Source organism: Natrix helvetica (assembly GCF_964273705.1).
Source record: "Natrix helvetica genome assembly, chromosome: 1".
NCBI classification, from domain to species: Eukaryota; Metazoa; Chordata; class Lepidosauria; order Squamata; family Natricidae; genus Natrix; species Natrix helvetica.
Window position 1 is genome coordinate 290930763 of NC_138548.1, and position 20837 is coordinate 290951599.

At 43.8% G+C, this 20837-nt stretch overlaps 1 protein-coding gene across 3 annotated transcripts in view; it reads right to left on the reverse strand.

Moving 5' to 3' along the window:
- The window catches only part of RNF145 (ring finger protein 145), an 80006-nt gene that overhangs the window by 55697 nt on the left and 3472 nt on the right, over positions 1–20837 (reverse strand). For all 3 annotated transcript variants that reach the window (XM_081934498.1, XM_081934499.1, XM_081934497.1), the window contains exon 2: positions 4716–4928. In XM_081934498.1, the coding sequence (XP_081790624.1) occupies positions 4716–4899 (184 nt within the window). In that variant the 5' untranslated portion in view covers positions 4900–4928. The remainder of the gene's footprint in view (positions 1–4715; positions 4929–20837) is intronic.

Consider the following 20837-nt stretch of genomic DNA (forward strand, 5'->3'; position numbering starts at 1 on the left):
TAGGAACAGGATGGAATAGAAGCCTGTGCCCTCCTGACCCTCGGGTACCCTTTCTATGGCCGCTATCTCTAAGAGGTGGTCTATCTCCGCCCTCATTAGTTGGAGCTTGTGAGGTGACCTGGGAGTGGGGCAGCGAACCCGGGATCTTGGGGGGGGGGGAAAGGAAGTCCAGGGTCAGGCCGTGACGGATCGTGTTGAGGATCCACACGTCCGTCGTGGTCTCCTCCCACTGGGCGGCATAGAGTTGGAGACGGCCGCCTATGGGAGGGTCCCTGTGACTGTCACTTGGATTTCCTGAAGGGGCGGTTGGAGAACCCCCCTCGGGAAGCTTTACGGTAGCCCTGTTGTCTATTTCTATCCCTGTAGAAAGGTCTGTCCTGGGAACGTTCCTGTGACTGGGAAAAGGGACGGCCTGGACCACCTGAGGAGGTGGAAGGCTCGGAACTCCGAAAGGAACCCTTCCAAAAGGGCTGGCCCTTGCGTTCAGGTTTCTTGGTCATGGCTGGGAGTACCTTGCGTTTATCCTTGGATTCAATCAGAAAGGAATCCAAGGCCTCCCCAAAAAGTTTCCCACCCTTAAAGGGAGCGGAAGCCAGCTTCCACTTTGCCTTGACATCTGCCTGCCAGTGGCGGAGCCACAGTAGGCGATGTGAGGTCAGATTGGCGGCTAATGCCCTGGAGGAAAACTTAGTGGCACTAAGTGAGGCATCCGCAGAGTATTCTATGGCTGCTATGATTTTATTCACGTTCTGCCTCATTTTAGTGTCCCCAGCCGGTAGGCCGGACAATAGTTTGCGGAGCCAGAAGAGAGCTGCCCTTCCGAAGTAGGAAGAGGCAGAATATGCTCTCATGGCCCAGGCAGTGGCCATATGCGTCTTGATAGAAGACGATTCAGCCCTTTTGTCCTCTGCCTTGAGCCCCTCCAGTAATTCAGCAGGTAGAGCCGAATTGGAGGTAAGGGACATAATGGGGTCATCAACCTGGGGGAGCTTTAGGAGTATATAACCTCTTGTCGTTCCCGCTGGGATTTGCCAAGGAACCAGGCTGGGTCCATTGGCGTTGGATAATGTCGAGGAACAGCTGAGGGGCTGGAACCAAGTCTAAGGGGGGGAAACTTCGTTGAAAAGCCCTGCCGCTGGGTCCTGGGGACCGATGGTCTCCATGGAAGCCTGATCCGAGGTAGGTTTGGGCTTAGGGGCTGGAAGGCCCATCTGGGGACCTGCAGCCCAGGCCTTAGTCAGAATAGCCCGAAAAATGGAAGAATTGAAAAGACCCAGAGAGGGGGGAGGTTCTGGTGTGGGATTTTCATCCTCAGAGAGGTCTGGAGCATCACGCTCCACCTCCTCTGAATCAGAAACCTCGCTGATGCCTGAGGGGTCAGGTGAGGCCTCCCTAGCTGGAGGACCCTGTGCCCTAGCCGGTTTTCCCTTACTGGGATTAACAGATGCAAAGGGAAGCTTAGATGCCAGCTGCATCATCCCATCAGTGATACCCCGAGAGATGGCCTCTGCCACCACCTCCTGCATGCTTTTGGGCAAGGGAAGATCGTGGGCCGGAGGGGTATCTGGCCCAGTTATTGAATAGATGAAGGAACCCTCCTCTGCCAGGGAGTCTGCCTCATCAAGGGAATCTGCTGCCAGGGAATGGCCTGGGGAACCCATAGAGGCCCTGGAAGGATTAGGGGAAAAATCAAATTCCTCTCTTTCCCCTGGAAGGGAGGGAGGAAGCCCCTGTCTGGAGGTAGATGGAGCAGGAACCCCTTCCTCCCCAGGAGTAGGGGCTGGGGGAAGGGCCTGCTGGGCAGATAAGGCCTTCTGGAACTGTTTCTCCAGGGCCCTCTGCCTCCTAGCAGCTAGTCTCTCCTCAGCCTTAGAAGGCTGCTTGGCTTTAGGAGCCTTCCCCTTAGCTGGGCATCCCACCCCTTCACCTTTAGCAGCAGGGTTGGTCCTGCTGCGTTTAGCTGCTGGTGGGCCAGCCTGCTGATCCACTTGCTTCTCCATAGCGTTGGGAATCCTTCCCGATGGCTGAGATGCTGGAGAATCTGAGGCTTGCATCGCTGGGATCCTCGTGCTGCAGGCAAGTGGTGGCTGGAAAATGGCTCCGGCTGAGATGAGGTCGGAAGCCAGCAGATCCGCGCTGAAGAAGGCAAGGGTGAATGGTCTAGATGACCAAAAGAACCCCTGTGGCCGCTTGTAGGTCTGGAGGGGAAGAGACCCAGTCAGGAGACCCTGCGATGGTCCTCTTCAACCCCTACTGCGGCGATCTGCAGAGAGCGCAGGCAACGCGATGAGGCTAAAAGCCCCGGCAAAAAAAGCGCACCAAAATTTTCAAATAAAAATGGCCGCCGTTCGCGTTTTGGCGCCTGGAGCGGCACCGGGGAAAAAGGCTACAGCCTAATGCTGTCCTTTGGGGTCCTAGTCTCCTACCTGCACCCCCGTTGTTTGCCGGCAGCCGCCAAACGAACACCCTCCAGTGCGATCGCTCTCGTCGCTGCGAGAAGCGAGTCGCGCTCCAGGCAGCCTGGCTCGCACGCGAAATTTAAACGGCAAAGTCGCAAATACAAGAAAATGCAAGAAAATACCAAAAAAATAACAAACCTCTATCTAGGAGCTAACTAAACTTACAAAATTTTCTTAAAGGGAGCAACTACACTAACCAGAGGGTCCAGTCTGCTGCTCAAGGACTGGATCTCCCCAAATTGCGTCCTGTAGGGAGACTGAGTTTTTAAAACTGAGCCTCTGAGGGGAGCAAGAGGCGGAGCTACAAGAATTCGAACTCAGTCCTTGGGCAGCAAGCTGATGTTAACCCGTGCTTGGACACTCCAAGCAGCGCCTAGGAGAAATAGTTTTCATTAGTTGAAAACCTCTGAATACAGGAGCCTTGTCAAGCCCCATACTGTCAAGTCCCATATGACCAAGGAAAAAAAAATCACACCCTTCAATAGGGAGTTTTAAAGCAAAATTAGGGATATGATATAGGATCTAGGGAACTGACAGAAACCCCAGCTTCATTAAGGCATAGTCCTTGAATATTTTGAATCTGATTCTTAATCGTTTCTACAGTCGACAAATTGGACATTCCCACAGACTATTGCTCATCTTCCCAAATCCATAGCTATCTTATTATAAACACCCATGTTATATCACACATATTACTAAACCAGGATTTAAATAATGGTTTATTTAATAAGACACGAAAACCCAAACTAATCAACTTCATTATGGCTTAGTTAGAGATGTGATGTGAATCGTTTCCAATGCACAAAGCTTTCATAAACCCGAACCTATTCTTCCAAATCTCAGATGTTTGCAAATAATAGTTCCAGTTTCTGTATGCCCTGATAAATATGCTAATAATACATAGAGATTGAATTCAAATACCAATGATAAAAAATATGCAATAAGAAGACTTACTGGTATTTTAACATTCATGTTATTGTATATTGATCTGTTTTATTGATTTCATCCTGCCCTGAGATCCATTTTTAAAGGTAGGTTACAAATATTTTAATTAAATATTGCTTCAGAATTAAAGGACTATCTCACTAATGGAATAGGGTAGACTGCACTGTGAAATTCAAGAGGCACTGAGAAAGACTCTGACTATCTACTTGATAGTGTTGACTTAAACTTTACATTTTTTGGACCCAAGTGTACAGGTTAAACTATGAAACTACTTAAGCCAATAGCCTCCTCCACATATACAAGAAGTGCAATTAATTCTTGTTCCAACTGCTTTTCTTCCTGAAGGAAACTGCTTTGCTTTGAAGAGCTTCATGGTGGGATGAACAATAAGCCATAATTTAGTGTTATGATAGACCCTAGGATAACATGGTCCAGCCAGCATGAAAAAATAGATTACACACTATTGTATTTGTTTCCAACCACCCCATACTGTTCTTATGCACCAACCACTGCATGAATCAGTTTTAACATTGCCTTTCCTGGAAGAATCAAGACAATAAATGACTGATTCAATCTGGTTTCTCCAAATAAATCATAATTAAAAATAAACACATTTACCCTAGCAGATCTGTTAATGACAAATTACTATTCACTGAAATTGAAAGTAAAAGCCTCAATTTTCCTTTTGTTACTGCTTTGAAGGAACATGGCAAAAGGAACTGAACAGTTTTTCTAACAAGGTACTGATATATCTGAATGCAATTTTCTTATCTGTCCAAGCAAGCATAATATAATCTCTGCTTCCCCCACCCCCACTTCCTAGTGTCTACTGAGGAAGTGATTCCTCATTCATATCAGAAATTAAAAGGAGGAAGGATTGAGTCCAGCATGGCTGAGTTCATCTTAAAGAAAGAGAGAAAGCAGTGATGAATATTGTGTTTTAAACACGGCACAAGGGCTTTTTTTAAAAACAGAATTTCCTGTCTAGAAAACACCATCCCAGAACAGATTGTATTTCTCGGTAATTTCCTAGTGAAAAGTCTCTGGAATATTTGCATGTCTTTTAAAAGTGTGAATAGGAGGTTGCAACTCTGACTCCTTTAGTTCCTAGGGTCAATTATGACATACCTGGATGCTCTGAATCTAGTCAGAAAGAGGTTTTACTTCAGCGGAATGTAACAATTACCTACAAGTTCTCAATCTTGACAACTTTAAGCTGTATGGACTTCAGCTCCTAGAATTCCCCACTAGCATATTTTCCAGTCGAGAAATACTGGTCTGTAACAATCATCTCTCCACATATATACTCACCCACGTAGTGCATGTTAAAGGCCAAATACTTGTACTGGAAGAGGGGATTGTTGTTTAGGCTACTTCTTTGGATCTGTTGGAAGAAGGAACTGACATCCCATCGGTATAAGACATCCAAAAGCATGATGCTTGGCACGCGTAAGGCCACATTCAACATTGCTTCCAATTTCTCCTTTGCAGCCATGCTGTTTCTTTGTTGTGATGTGGGGCAGACTGTAAAGAACCAAAAGCAGCAAGTAAGTTTAACAGTTGCCATAGATGTAATACTGATGAACATTGCATTTGTTTGTTTTAAAATTTAAAAGGCTATCCAATTTGCTGTGTGACTTTGGGCAATGTATCAGCAATAACTACCTAGCAACAAATATACAAATACAAAAGTGTAAAATAGTAACCAAGCACACAACAAAAACAACTTGGGGCAGGGGGTGCTCCCACTCAATCAGATGCTAATACTAGGGAGAAGGGCCAAGTCTTAAGGGCTTTCCTAAAGGCAAGGAGAATTGGGGACAACTATATATTGGTGAGAGATCATTCCAGAAAGCAAGGGCAACTACAGAAAAGTTTCCTAAGTACCATAATATGCCAAAAACCCCAGGGGAGCATGTGGGACTGGCAAATGTTCGGGGGGGGGGGGAGATCTGTCAAGTAACCCAGTCCTATCTCCAGTGTTACCGTTATCTTGAATCATACCCAGAAACCTACTAGGAGCCAGTACAGGTAGCAGTATTTAGTGGTATAACAAGCTGAACCCGTAACTACTCACAATGCTGCAATAGTTCAATTGGGTGGTGACTAAGGTGTGAGTGACCATGAACAGGGCCTTCAAGTTCCAGAATGAGTGTGACTGGTGCACAAGACCCAATTTTGCAAAGGATCCCATAGTTATAGGTGCTTCCTGCTCTTTCAGTACAGATTGTTCACCAAGTCTGAATGGGATAGTGTCATCCCATCTAGAACCAAAGATGGAAACTCTGCAACTCCCAAGTCCAGGAGACTCCAAACCCATAACCACTTAGTCTTAACAGAGTTGAACAATAACCTATTCTTCCCCATCCAGATGCTCCTAGCATCCAGATACTAGGAACGGACTCAGCACTTTACTTGGACAGCTGGAGACAGCTGGGTATCATCAGCACCTAATCCTGAACTAATTTATGGCTCCCCCGTGGCTTTACATGGATATTAAAAAGGAGGATGATAAGGCAGAGTCCTGAGGCATATGGGCCTAAGGCTCAACAGCTCCTATTATTTCACCAACCAAGTAGGAGAACCATTGCAGAATAGTGGTCCTCACCACAACCTCTTAACCGAACCAGAAGTATACCATGGTCAACGGTACCAAAAGCTGCTGAGAGATCAAGGAGAGCCAGAATGGATGGCACCACTACCCTACCTTGAGCTTGCCATAGGTCACTAACAAGCACAACCAAATACCTCTCCATACCATACCCAGGTTTGAATTCATTCAAAACTCTGGGTACATCCAATGAACATTCACACACAGCCTAGAATTTGTCATGCTAAACTAGTCCTCAAAAGGAAGCAGAAAAGCTGAGCTTCTATTTTAATAGAGCACAGCTTGAATGAACAGTAGGTAAATAAATTGAGTCACAGCATGATGGAAGACCAATACTACTATAGCAAATCCCATCAGTATGGATGGATATGTAGTCCCAGTTATCTTTTCAGTCCTGAAAATAGAATAAAAACATCACTAAAATAACAGAGTGGAAACATTCAACTGCCTCTCATCACTATTGAGTTTCCCTCAATATATGAAAAGAATTAAATGACTATCTTTTAGATTAAAAAAACCAAGCCTACATATCAGTTTACCACATGATACAGCTCAAACTTACTTACAAACTTTGAATGTTGTGGGGATTCTCATCAAGCCTTGTCTTTATTCTAACAATCATTAAGAAATGCATTTTCCTTATCTAAGGCAAAAGTTTCTGTTCCAATAATTTGCTAATGATGTTCTACACTCTATAGAGTTGTTTCCCTCATAACTAAAGGAATCTCTTTAGAAGGAATAATAAATTAAGATGTCTAATCTTTACCTGCCACATTCAAATTGATTTCTGGAGGAGGGGGCCCTGGAATAAAGAAAATGTAGAGGTTTCACATCAGGTTCTTCAATTAAGCAAATTTAATGGGAACCAGAGAATGAGCGTTCAATCCAGTGGTAGCATGTTCAACTACATATTGCAGTTTTTTGAACCCAGGAATGTTATATAATTCAGGGATAAGACAACTTTCAGATAACTCCATAATAAAAGGCAATAGTTCACATGGAAGCCTCCTTACAAAAGACACGCCTTATGAAGCAAAGCTAACTTATGTCATATAACTTGGACCAGTCATAAAAAAGTGCCCAACATATTTATTTTATAAATGCATAAGGCTACCCAATTGTACATATAATGAAGCTGGATAATGGTATCAATAATAGGATGGGTGTTTCTTCTATTTAAATAAGATTTTTTTTAAAAAAATCTGCATCATAAAAATGAATATAACCAGGAACATAACTTCTAATTGATATTCTGTTTTACTTTCTAAAATGGTGATTTAAAAAAAAAAAAAAATTATTCTAAAATGGGAGGAAGCAGTGCCCCAGTTACTTTGATCACAATTTGGGATATTTTTTGCCAGTGTCCAGCATTTTTTGTGCAACATAAAATGGTTGGCACTTATAGATATGAATCAATTTACACACACACACACACACACACACACACACACGGTACCTTAATTTACAGGCATTTAATTTTAATCAAATTATTACTTCAATTAACATTGTTTCTTTTTTCCTGATTCCAACTTTATTGACAATGTGGCTTTTGGCAGATATGTACATCCACACATATACACACACACAATATATAAATGTGCTCAATTATTCAAAAGTCTCCAAAATTAGTTTCAGCCAGAGCCAAGAACTATAGGATGACAAACAGGAGAAGCTGAATGTTCAGCAGGATTTTTGTCTCTATTATATTGCTATTTCTGTCTCTATTCTTGGGGAGGGTGAGAGAAATCTTACATTCTGATCTCTTTCTAAAAGTAAATGATAAAGAAGGTCAATGAATACAGGGATTTTGGAATAATGGAGAAAACTTTGGGAAGGACTAAGGCTTTTGAGCATATACTGTATATAGGGAAAAGCATTGAAAGCAAAATACAAAGTGAATTCCTACAATCCTGATCCTGAAGATTTGAGGGATAGGCTTCTGATATATCAAACAATACTAAACATGAGAGCAGGCCATAAAATAGATCCTTTTGGCGGCATATTTTCATAAATAGTCTATAATTAGGGGTAAGAGACATTGCCCGTTAAGATTAAATTTATCTGGAAAAAAAATCTGATTAGTTGGTCTGTATAATGTGTACCTTCTAAAAACCAAATCTGCAAGTACTGCTGATTCCTGAAGAATATAAATTTGTGTTACACCAAACAAAAATGCATTTTATCAGAAATTATAGAGCCTTCCAGACTTGAGAATAATGGGTGGTTTAAACTGTAAAATGAAATCTTCCCTAGTGATTTAAACCATTATTTATACGAATCTGATTTAAATCTACCTTAATTTACAGGGCAGTTTGCCCACATTCTGGGATCTTCTAAGCTCATGGAAAATGACTGAGCAAAAAGCCTTTCATTGATTACTGGGAGCACTAAAAAAAAGTTCCCAATGTTTTTAATTTAATTTTTATTCTGTGGAACACTGAGGAAAAGTGCACTGGGGGTTCCAATGTTGAAGCCCAATACTGAGGGCAACATGTTTTCCTGGGTGCTGCTCAGGAGAGTCCAAGCATGGGTTAGATACAGCCAATCTGCCCAGGCCTGAATTGAAACTTTAAGCCACACATCTGGTGCCGACTAATCTTCAGATTTTTTCAATTCAGCTAAGCTTTCAGTTTCTCTTCATTCCTAATTGATTGCTTGGACTCTCTATTTTTCTATTTACTACAAAAAGATTCTATTCTACTTCCTGATTATTGGAGCAGGCTTGGTGAGTCTCCCTTTAATTTAATTCCTGGTTCTCACCAATTTCAGCCTCTCCGGTGTGCTGGGTTTGCTCAGGCGGCGTGAGACTGCAGGCATCTGTGGAGGAAGGCGCATGGGTCGGAGTGCCAACGCCAGCGCGATTGCAGTGATCCCGCTGAGAGGCTCAGAGCTCTCTGGTGTATGCGGGCGGCTATTTTAGGTGGGTCGCATGTGGTGGTGGCCATTTTGAGAGGGTAAAAGTTCCGGCCACCATTTTGTTGACCTACTTTTGCTGCGAAAAGCCTGATTGCCTGTCTCTTGCAGGTTGCTGCTTGAAGCCTTCCTGTCCAGACTTCCAGCAGGTTTGCCTACTCACAGCTCCACCATTACAGCAGAGGGCGGCAGCGGAGGTTGGTGGCCCACATGGTCACGCCCCACATTAATTGACCTGCATGAGTGCTGGGAGCTTGGAGCTCGCATTCCAAGCTCCCAGTACTGAAAGGACTGCTGAGCTTTGCTTGCCCTTGCCTTCAGTGCCTCTGCACCAGAGCGCTAAGGCTGTTTGTCTGAGGTGGTGAGTGGGGGAAAGATTCCTTTCAGGCCTTACATCCCCACATTTAATCATGGCAGATGGGGCCCCTGAGGAGCAGCAGGTTGGTTCTTCCACCAGCAGGGCCTGTACCAGACAGGCTGGCAAGGCAGCCAGGGAGGCCATCAGAGCAAGCAAGCCTTACTCTAGGCAGGGGACTAAGCAGAATTTGGGCCTAGACAGAGATGCCATCAGACACCAGAAGGCTTTAGAGAAGCTTTTTTCTAGGGCTCAATTACAGGCCCAGACAGCCGGGCCTGCTTCCCCTGGGGATCACTCACCCGGGGTCCAACCTGGTCAGGATCTTCCGATGTTAGAGAGTGAGGATGAAGGCCAGGAATTCTCCTCTGCTGATTCTATTGCAATGGCAAGCTCCCCTGGGCTTCTATGGGCAGTCGAGCAGCCCTATTTGCATGTCCTTCTGATCTGGAAGAGGAGCCGGTAGCAGTGGGGACCCTTGCACCCCAACAACTGGCTATTCAGCCCCCACCCGGAGCTCGCCCACCAGAAGACAGGGGACCCGATCTTTCCATAGAAATGCAGGATGTCATTGCCAGAGCCAATTACCAAGGAACAGAGGCCAGCATGTTGCAACGGGCCAAGCGCCTGCGCAAATCACGCCCACTCCCGACACCAGGACCTTCGCAAGAACTGGCTCAGGCCCAGCCCCCTCAGTCATTGCATTCTTCCTTGGCCAGTGAGGATTCTGACTGGGAGGAGGACCTTGGTCCAAGGGTAGAACCAGAATTCTCATGGGATGAGGCCACTGCTCCCGACAAGCCATCCTTTTCTGGCTTGTTCAAGTATACTAATTTCAAAACTATTTTGAACAAGGCCAAAGCTTCGACCCGCTTGGATGCTAGCACCCCAGCTCCGACTGCTCCTGCACCGGAGGACCTCAGCGAGGGACTCTTTGAGGAGCCAGAACCTATTCAAGAAATTGTGCCAGTTCCAAAGTTATTTCTTAATGTGGTGCAAAAGCAATGGGCGCAGCCAGGCACTCTTGCCACCCCTAGTAGTAATGACAAGAAACTGTACACGGTTGACCCAAATCTAGGTGACTTACTGAAATTGTCTCCCATGGACGCGCCTGTGGCGGCGCTCACTTCCAACTCAGTGCTCCCCCCTGAGCTATTAGAAGGGCTCAAGGCGGAGGATAAAAGGGCCGAGAACGCCTGCCACAAGACTCATCAGGCGGCGGCTTGGGCCATTAAAACTTCTGCTTCTGCGTCCTTCCTGTCCAGAGCGGCGCTACTCTGGCTGTCACAGTTCCTCGCCAAGCTTCCGGTGGGGGATACCAAATTAAGACAGGATGTTAACAAAATTATTGCAGCGACAGAGTGCACTGCTGACGCTACCCTGAACGCTGCCAAATTTGCTTCTGGATCCCTGGCTTCTAATGTCACCACAAGGCGCCACTTATGGCTCAGACACTGGAACGTGGATATGCGATCCAAGTGGAAGATCGCCTCGGCTCCCTTTAAGGGCAGCAAGCTTTTTGGGGAGGCCCTAGACCCTGTCCTGGTTGAAAACAAGGACAAAAAGAAGGTTATGCCTTTGGCCAACAAAAAATCTGATGGTAAGGGTTCACAGACTTATAGGAGGCAGCCCTTTCGGAACTCAGAACAGCCATCTACCTCCAGTTCCTTCCAACGTCCATACTCTCAGGGCACGGATAGGTGCCAGGACCATCAGCCCTTCCATGAAAGGAACAGTCAACAGTCCTTCTCCAAATGTCCCTATCGCGGAGGGTCCAATTCCACACCCTTCAGATGCTATAAGCGATCACCAGCGGATGGCTCCTATAGGAGAGCGTCTACAGCTGTTCCACGCCCAATGGGATCGGATCACGTCAGACCAGTGGGTCCTTCAGATGATACGCATAGGTCTAACATTAGAGTTCATTTCTCCCCCTCCCCGACACTTCGTTCGGTGTCCAACCCCCTCCTGTCCGGTCAAGAAGGTTCTCATGGAACAGGAGATCCTTCACCTCAGAGATATAAATGCTATAGAACCGGTTCCGCCAGGTCAGGAAAGGACAGGGTTTTATTCAATACTCTTCCTTGTCCCAAAGAACTCTGGGGGGTGGAGGGGGATCCTCGACCTAAAAAAGCTAAATCATCATATAGCATACCGGAGGTTCAAGATGCAGTCTCTTCAGTCAATTCTGGTTTGCATTAGGCCGGGAGATCTCCTAACATCCATAGATCTCAAGACGGCCTACCTCCACATCCCCATTCGTAAAGCTCACCGCAGGTTCCTAAGATTCTTTTATGCAGGCCACCACTACCAGTACAGGGCTTTGCCATTCAGCCTGTCCTCGGCATCTCGAACCTTCACAAAGATCCTAGCCGAGGTGGCGGCTTTCCTGAGATCTCGCCCAGTGCGCCTGCATTGCTACCTGGATGACGTCCTCATCCAGCCATCATCACGGCAACAAACGGTACAAGACCTGCAACACACACTGCGAACCCTCCAACATCACAGGTTCTCCACACCACCCCGAGTCCCCTTGGGGAGAGGGGGCGGTTTATAAATTTAATAATAATTATTATTATAATAATTATAATAATTATAATAATTATAATAATTATAATAATTATAATAATAATAATAATAATAATAATTAATAATTATAATAATAATAATAATAATAATAATAATAATAATAATAATAATAATAATAATAATAATAATAATAATAATCCATCAACAAGGAAAAGAGTCATCTGCATCCGACCACCAGGCTGCAGCATCGACACCACCAGCTGCTAGGTGTTGCAGGTACTACATTCGTCACAGGCATCGGTGGTGCAGCTGTCACAACTTATTGGTAAGATGATTTCGTACCTGTCAATAGTTCCTTGGGCAAGCCTTCATTCTCGACACCTACAATGGTTCCTCCTGCCCTACCAGAGGGCCAACATGAGCAACTCTCAACAGCTGGTTCGAGTCTCACCGAAGGTACGTCAGTCCCTCCACTCGTGTCTCTCCCCTGCGCTGGCGAAGGGCACCGTCTTCAAAGAGCCAGATCATTTCACCATCACAACGAACGCCAGTCTATTCGGCTGGGGTGCTCATCTCCACAACCAGATTGCGCAGGGCAGATGGAATTGAGAGCTGTGCGGCTTGCACCAGTTCACTTTCGAGACCACATCAAGGGGCGTCATCTGAGAATCCTAACGGACAATGTGGCCACAAAGGTGCACATAAACCGCCAAGGGGGCACCCGCTCCAGGTCCCTGATAGAGGAATCAGAGCGCCTGGGAAGGTGGGCAGAAAGATATCTGTGCTCGATCAAAGCGGAGCACATCTCCGGGGTCCACAACATCCAGGCGGACTGTCTGAACAGGGCCACGGTCGATCACTCGGAGTGGCGCCTGCACCCGGACCTGTTCCACCAGTTGTCTCAGAAGTTCGGCCGTCCTCTGGTCGACCTGTTTGCCTCCCTGGAGAACACACACCTCCCTAGGTTCTTCTCCAGGTTCCACACCCCACAAGCCGAGGGGGTCAACGCTCTTCATTCTCCGTGGCCTGATGTACGCCTTCCCCCCGTTGCCTATTCTTCCCAGGGTGATTTGGAAAATTCTGTTGGAGGAGGCGGAGATTCTGCTCGTTGCTCCCTACTGGCCCAGAAGGACCTGGTTCGTCGACCTGGTGAGTCTCTCTGTCAACCCTCCTTGGCGAATTCCCCAACATGAGGTCTCTCTCAGCCAGGGGGCGCTTCAACATCCAGAGCCCCAAAGGCTACAACTAGCCGTCTAGAACTTAAGAGGGACCTCCTATGTAGGGGTAGCCTTTCCACCAAGGTCATTCACACCATTCAGGCATCCAGGCGGCCTTCTACAACCAGAATATACGATGCCATGTGGAAATCCTTCGACAGCTGGTGCAGAGAGCACGAGGCTGAGGCAACTACGGCTACAATTTCCCAGATCTTGGACTTCTTACAAGATGGACTTTACCAGGGCCTGGCCCCTAACTCTTAGATGGCAGGTGGTGGCCTTGTCCATGATTTTGACGGTAGACGAGCACTCTTCCCTTGGTCCATCATCCCATCATCCGCAGCTTCCTACGGGGTGCAACCAACCTGAGACCTCCGGTTGTTCACAGATACCCCTCATAGAATCTCAATGTAGCGTTACGGGCTCTCATTGTCCCACCCTTTGAGCCCCTCCATTCGGCCAGCCTCAAACATCTGACATTTAAGACAGCCTTTTTGATTGCCATCACATCTGCACGGCGAACTTCCAAATTGGCAGCATTGTCAATTCGAGAGGACATATGCTTGATTCAACCTGACAGAGTGATCCTCCGTTTGGACCCGGCATTTATACCCAAGATCATCTCTTGATTTTCACCAGGCCCAGGAGGTTGTACTTCTGTATTTTTGTCCACACGCCAAACATCCCAAGGAGAAAAAGTGGCACATGCTCGATGTTCGTAGAATGATATGTAAGTACATCAAATGCACGGCTGGCTTCCGTCGCTCTGAATCATTTTTTGTCACGTTTCAACTGGCCTCCCTGTGCCGCAAAGTTTCTTCTCACACCATCGGCCGCTGGCTACAGGCTTGTATCATCTCGGCCCATGTTCTTCAATCTATTCCGATGTCACACCATATCACCACACATTCTACAAGAAGCACCGCCACTACAGCGGCCTGGGCTACCCAGGCACCGATAGAGGAGATTTGCAAGGCTGCAACGTAGACTTCCTTGTCTCCCTTTGTTCAAAACTACAAACTGGACAAATTTGCTTCTGCAGAGGGGGCATTCATACCAGCGGAGAGATCCTGGACGCTTCCGCTTCCCACCCTAGTGACCCATGCTTCGACTCTCCAGAGCAGCACCCATGAAAATGACCATTGGCTTACCTGAAGGGTCCTTTTTTGGGTGCTGTGAAGGAGAGTCCAATCCCGCCCTGGGGTCTGCTCCGCCAGTTGTAATATGGTTCTGTGGAACTTATGGATACTTGTTATGACTTTCGTTGACTTTGTTCCTGAACTTCTCAGCGCGCATTGTCCACGCCTTCATTGAAGAAAATCTGAAGATAATCAGCACCAGAGGCGTGGCTTAAAGTCTCAATTCAGTCCTGGGCAGATTGGCTGTATTTAACCCATGCTTGAACTCTCCTTCGCAGCACCCAGAAAAGGATCCTTCAGGTAAGCCAATGGTCATTCTCTGTAGTTTTAAAGGTAAATCTCCTTTTTGTGACATCACCTCCATATCTCTCCCACCCTCCTCTCCAGCACACAGTTGGAAAAGGATCTGATTACTTTGGCGAAAAGTTTGAATTGTTTGCAAAAAGCTTTTGAATTTAGGTCAAGAAACCCATATATTTCCCATCTGTTGTACTCCAAGCAGATCTATGCCAGCAATAAATGAATAACAAACCACATGCTAATAATATTACAGCAAGAGAAAAAGGATCTGGGAATTCTACTTCCAACCAATCTATAGATGATATTAGTTCTTAATGAATTGTTTGTTTTATTTCTTTAGTTGCCCACCACAACAAGTGATTCTGGGTGGTATCTCTCGGCTGCTGTATCATAATGAAGAAAAGGAAAATCACATTGTCCTTTTATATGAAAAATGCACAATTTTTTATTTTATATCATTTTCACCTACCGTGTTTTCCCAAAAATAAGACTGGGTCTTATTTTCTCCCCCCCACCAAATAAGCACTTGGCCTTATTTTTGGGGAAGTCTTATTATTTTTGAGGTACAGGAGGCGGTGAGTGTGGTGATCTCATGGCTGCTGCTGTGTTGCAATATTTTCAGAGAGGGGGCTTATTTTCAGCGGAGGGCTTATTTTAGCACATGCGCTCCAAAGCCCGATTGGGCTTATTATCCAGGGAGGTTTTATTTTCAGGAAAACAGGGTATTACAGGCTTGTGAAACTTACACATACACAAACGTACATGCTGCAAAATACACTGTTACAACCAAAACCGCTGCCCATAGTCAAAGAGCAATAGCAATTGCACTTAGACTTTTATTCCGCCCCCACAATGCTTTTACAGCCCTCTCTAAGCAGTTTACTGAGTTGTCATATTGCCCCCAACAATCTGGGTCCTCATTTTACTTCCATGATATTGGAAGGATAGAAGGCTGAGTCAACCTTGAGCCACTCAGAATTGAACTCCTGGGCAGTGAGCAGTGAATTAGCCCAGCAGTACTGCATTCTAACCACTGTGCCACCACAGCTCAGATACATTGTTATGCCAGTTTTGAAGAATAAATGGGTGGAATAGTTAAAATATTTTCATTTAGCTATAGATAGGAGCTGCTGTTCCAAGTATACAGGTTATGCTTTTACCTTGTGCTTCAACCAGCCAACCATCTCCAGGCAAGAATTTTCATGCTTCCTGCGTTCATTTCAGTTGGGCAGTCAGGCACATTATACTTACACCCTTAAATTGTTTATTGTTAATGCACACCCACTTAAAATCTGTTAAATTCTAATACTACCCTTATACACTATACCTAGTGCCTAAATTGAACTCAATGAATCCTTCTTCCAAGCAGACCTTGGGCTGAATTTAATATTGACCACAACCAGGGGAATTAAAAGTCATGACAGAATGAATTCTCAGAAATGATAAAAGCATCACCTTATTCTCAACTGCTATTAGATAACATACATAGGACAAGAGCAAGAAAACTGATTACGTGAGCAGAAGTCTACTTCCCTAAAGTAGGGTGTAGCTCACATTTAGATATCAAAACTTTTGATTGGAAGGCATTAGGTAATAGATATTAACCTCTCCAAATATAATTTGGCACTTGCTTGCCTTCACACTTATATTATTCATCTCATCCCTGAGGGCTGCAAAATGTTTGGAGGAATGAGCTGTTACAACAGGTTAGACATTTATCCAAACCTGCAGTTCTAAAGTCTAGGGGAACTAATATGTCTGAGATAACTTAGTATGCATGTTGTTTTGAAATTCCCCAAAGATAATCTTGGATTTGTAAAGTGTTACCTTTCCAGAACAAAACAAATATTGAATTAAATGTTTTATATTTCAGGTTGGTTTTATGTCCAACTGATCAATAAATTTTATATTTACAAAAACCTTGTTTACATCTTCAAGTATGATTGCCGCTTCTCTTTTCATACACCGGAACATAAGAACCTAAATAATGCTCTGCTGGATTTGATTCTTGGCCCATCTAGTCCAGCAGTATGTTCTCATAGCGGCCGACCAATTGCACAAGTACACCAACCATGCTCTCAGAGGATGGCCTTCAGGGGAAGTCACACTGCCATCAAGGCTAAGAGACTTCGATCCCCCTGACTTACATTAATTGGTCTGATCCTTTTTTGAAGCCAGCCAAACTGGAAGCCAACACACATTTTGTGGTAGCAAAGTTAATTTCATGGTACAGTAAATGTATATCGATTTGTTTTATCCACCCTGAATGCTCCTTTAATACAACATACTGCTGGGGACTGCACCTTTTCACTTTGCACCTTTTAACCACTATTGCAAATGGTGAGAGAGAAATAAAGGTCTTAACACACTGTTCCTGCATCCCTCTCTCACCTGGCCCATTGTTTATTAAATATGTCTTCATGTTTAAGAGAAAAAAAGGAACTTTTCCTCCTCTCTTCTTTCTCTGTCTTCAATATTTAATTTAAAAAGAAGTGGGGATTTCCTATCTTGCGCATTTCTTCAAAATCTTACTTCTCTTCAAACATAATAAATGCTTGTTAATATTTATTGTCAGCTATTCTAGCATCCAAGACAAGATTTTTGTGTTCTTGCCTGAAAATGCTTGAGAAAACCGAGAGGAAAAATGAACATGAGAAAAGCAATATCCAAAGTTTTCTTGATTGGCCTGGGGAATTAAACAACTTCTTCCATATTTGGCTGTATGTTAGAGCCAGCCCAATAAAATTTATTGGCTAAAGCAATGGTTAATGATGTCCTCTCCCCCCCCCCCCCAATTTAAATGATCAGAAAATTAAATGAATAGGATAGAATTCTTTATTGGCCAAGTATGCATGATTGTGAACATAAGGAATTTGTCTCATGGTGAATAAGCTCTCAATCAAACAATTAAGTGATAGGTCATAAATCATAATTACAATCATTAATCTTAAGATACAAGCAACAAATGATAAATCACAAGATACCAATAGGAGAAGACAGTAAAAAAGATAAGAAGATGAGAAATGAGAAGATAATGATAATAGCAAATACAGCCTACTACATGGGTAAATATCCTTATGACTCATATTGGAGAAGCATATTTCAGCATATGGTAAAGTAGCCTAGAATATGGGGCCAGACTTTCTGAGGGATCCCTCTCTCTGATTACATCAACCCATGCAATTAAGATCTGGGAGAGACAGTATGTTGCAGGTACCACCTGCTTGGGCCTTACACTTGGATGTGAGATTTTTCTACTGTGGTGCCCATTTTATGGAACATTCCCTATCCATCCACCCGAAAGCCATCCTTGTTAACATTCTGGACATCCTCCAAGACCTGACTATGTTATTAGGCCTCAGGGAACCAGAGCTGCTCTTAGATTGCTCCCCTGTAGTTGATACCGCTACAGTCACACTCTGTGTATGTTCTGTGCATTTGAAACTTTTAATATTCTAATTTTTAATAATGGTTTTTATATTTTTGTAATGACTGTTTATATATTTGTTTTAAAATGTTTTATTATGATTGTATACTGCCTAGAGTAGCTTCAAGCTGAGTGCACTGTACTATTTAATTAGTACAGTAAAATGTGTGAACATTTCAGTATTTCCTATTCAGCATGAATTCTAAAGACTCCAGATTCAGGAAAAGTAGCATAAAGGATTCAGAGGCAGCCCTGTTATAAAAAACGTTTTCCTCAAATTCTGTTGCCATCTCTCAGTACCTACCGACTGATGCCACTGACTAATCATATAAACAGCTCTACAGCAAATGTCAATGGAGATTCTCGGTCATCCAGGTCATGGTTGTCCCAAAGTTGCTTTTTCAAGAGGCTTTCTGGTTTTTCTTTGAAGACATTTCGCTTATCATCCAAGATGCTTCTTCAGCTCTGGATGAGAAGCGAAACGTCTTCAAAGAAAAACCAGAAAGTCCAGTTGCCTCTTTAAAAAGCACCTTTGGGACTCTGCAATAAATCCATATCCATATTTATTTCACAGTCGAAAATTTTGTTTAACAAAGATTATCAGTTTCTATGGATGGGAAAAGAAAGTACTACTCACCAATTAGTAAGACCAAACTGCTGTTTGAAAACTGCTGCATAGACAATCCTTGACTTACAACCGATCACTTAACAATTGTTCAAAATTATGACAAGCCCAGAATGGGTGTTTATGGCACATAAAGCACTTCTGGCCATCATAAAATGCTGTGCCACACCCCTTCCCGACATTCATCTGATTGCATTTTGGATGCTTTGAAGCCTTCTTGCTTTTACAACTAGTTGCAACATCTCATAGTCACATGGCTGTGATTTGCAAAACATGCTCATTCAGAAAAATGGGTTCACACTCATGACCATAGAATTTGCTTAACAATCCTGATGATTCACTTAATGACCACTAAAATAATGTCCTAAAATTAGGTGTGGTCACTTGAGTACGTCAATGTATAATGTAATAGCTTACAACTAGAAATCCCATTCCAATGGTGGTCACATGTCAAGGATTACCTATAATACAACATATAAAATAGTTCAAAGAACTGAACCAGGTTCCTTTTTTACACACCCAAAATTATAGCAGAGCTATTTAAAAAAGTTATATCAAAGTTAAAATTCAAGTTGATAATACTGGTCATAGAAATAAATAAGTTTATGGAGTTTCAGTTGCAAAACACTGACTCAATTTTGAATGATAGTTTTGATCCCGAAAAAAAAAACTTTACAGAATTCCAGAGAAGTCACTTGAATTCATTCATCCCACAGATTCGAAAATTGTATAGCAACCTTAGTATGTTTTGAACAATGCTCTCAGTGATTTTTGAGATCACTGGACACTTGATAACCATTCATGATTCTGCAGTTTAAAAAAAAATATTTAAATTCAAATGATGCACAATAGTACCAATCAATAGATTAATTCAAAAGAAAGCCAGAATTTAAAACATGAATTGCACTTCCAATATCTGAACTACCAAAAGAGTAACTGAAAGGCAATGAAAAGTGTGCTTACAGTTTTCTTAAAGCAAACTGGAAGGCATAAGAAAGGGTATTCAATGTTTCCTCAGCACAGGGGACATCCTTTCTCAAGATCTATTCCAATCTACCTATTCCAAGTAGCTGGCCTGGCTCAACTTTGATCTAACCATATCGCTCCTGACGGGTTTTTAATTGGGTATTTTAATTATATTTAATTATTTAGGGGTTTTTTAATCACTGTATTCTAATTGTTTTTTATTCATCAGCCGACCTCCTCCTTGTGTATGTCTCGGTATATGTCTCTGTTATATGTTTGTTTTGTCCACATATTTATTTCATATGTTTCATTGTACGCCACCCCGAGTCCTTCGAGAGAGGGTGCGGCTAAGAAATAAATATTTATTTATTTATTTATTTATAAGATCTCCAGAAGCTGAATAACTACTTGAAAAAAATGGTCCCTCCAACCAAGCCTAATAAAACAGAAGTAGCCACTTTACACCTCAGCAATAGAAATGCAAATTACCAGCCTTCAGTGAAGTTCTGAAACTGTATTTCACAATGTAATAACTCTGGAAGTACTTATGGATTACACTGGACAGATCACTAACTTTCTGAAAATATCTGCAAAAAACCGCTGCAAAATTGAACAGTCACCATAACTTACTGAATAGATTGGCTTGAACATCTTGGGGTGCTGATGCTGACACCCTACAAACAACAATTTTGGTTTATTCCACAGCTAAATATTGTGCCAGTGTGTGGCTAAATAGCACCTACCACAAACAAACTACCCACAAATGTGCAACTCCACCAGACAATGCTTATCAACTCTGGAACACTGCATCTCACTTCTGTTACCAGTCCTTAGTAACATCATACCACCACACATTAGAAGACAACAAGCTCTTGTTTGACTATGGTCAAGGATGCTGAATAACAAGGCTCTCCCTATTCACCAGGACAATGTGCAGTCCATCACAAGATTGAAGTCCTGTAAGTCAGCATGGAAAATAGCTATTCACTTAATATGTGCCCAGTTTAACCCAGAGAATGCCTGGAGAGAAAACTGGCCCAAGGTACTTTTCTGTGACCTGACCATTAGTAATCCCTCTATCTAACCATCTGATTTTGAACTACCTTGCTCTGTCTCAGGGGTGTCAAACTCATGTCGTCATGGGAGCATCACATGACATATCAGGACTTTTTTCCCCTTCGCTAAACCAGGCTAGGGAGTGGCCAGTGCATGACGCATCCAGCCTGTGGGCTGGGAGTTTGACAGCCCTGCTCTATCTGAACAGAATTAGATGTCATGCTGGAAGAAGTGCCTCTGCCCTATATCAGTGGGGATGGAAAGTTTCCCTTTGTTGTGACTGTGGTCCTGACAT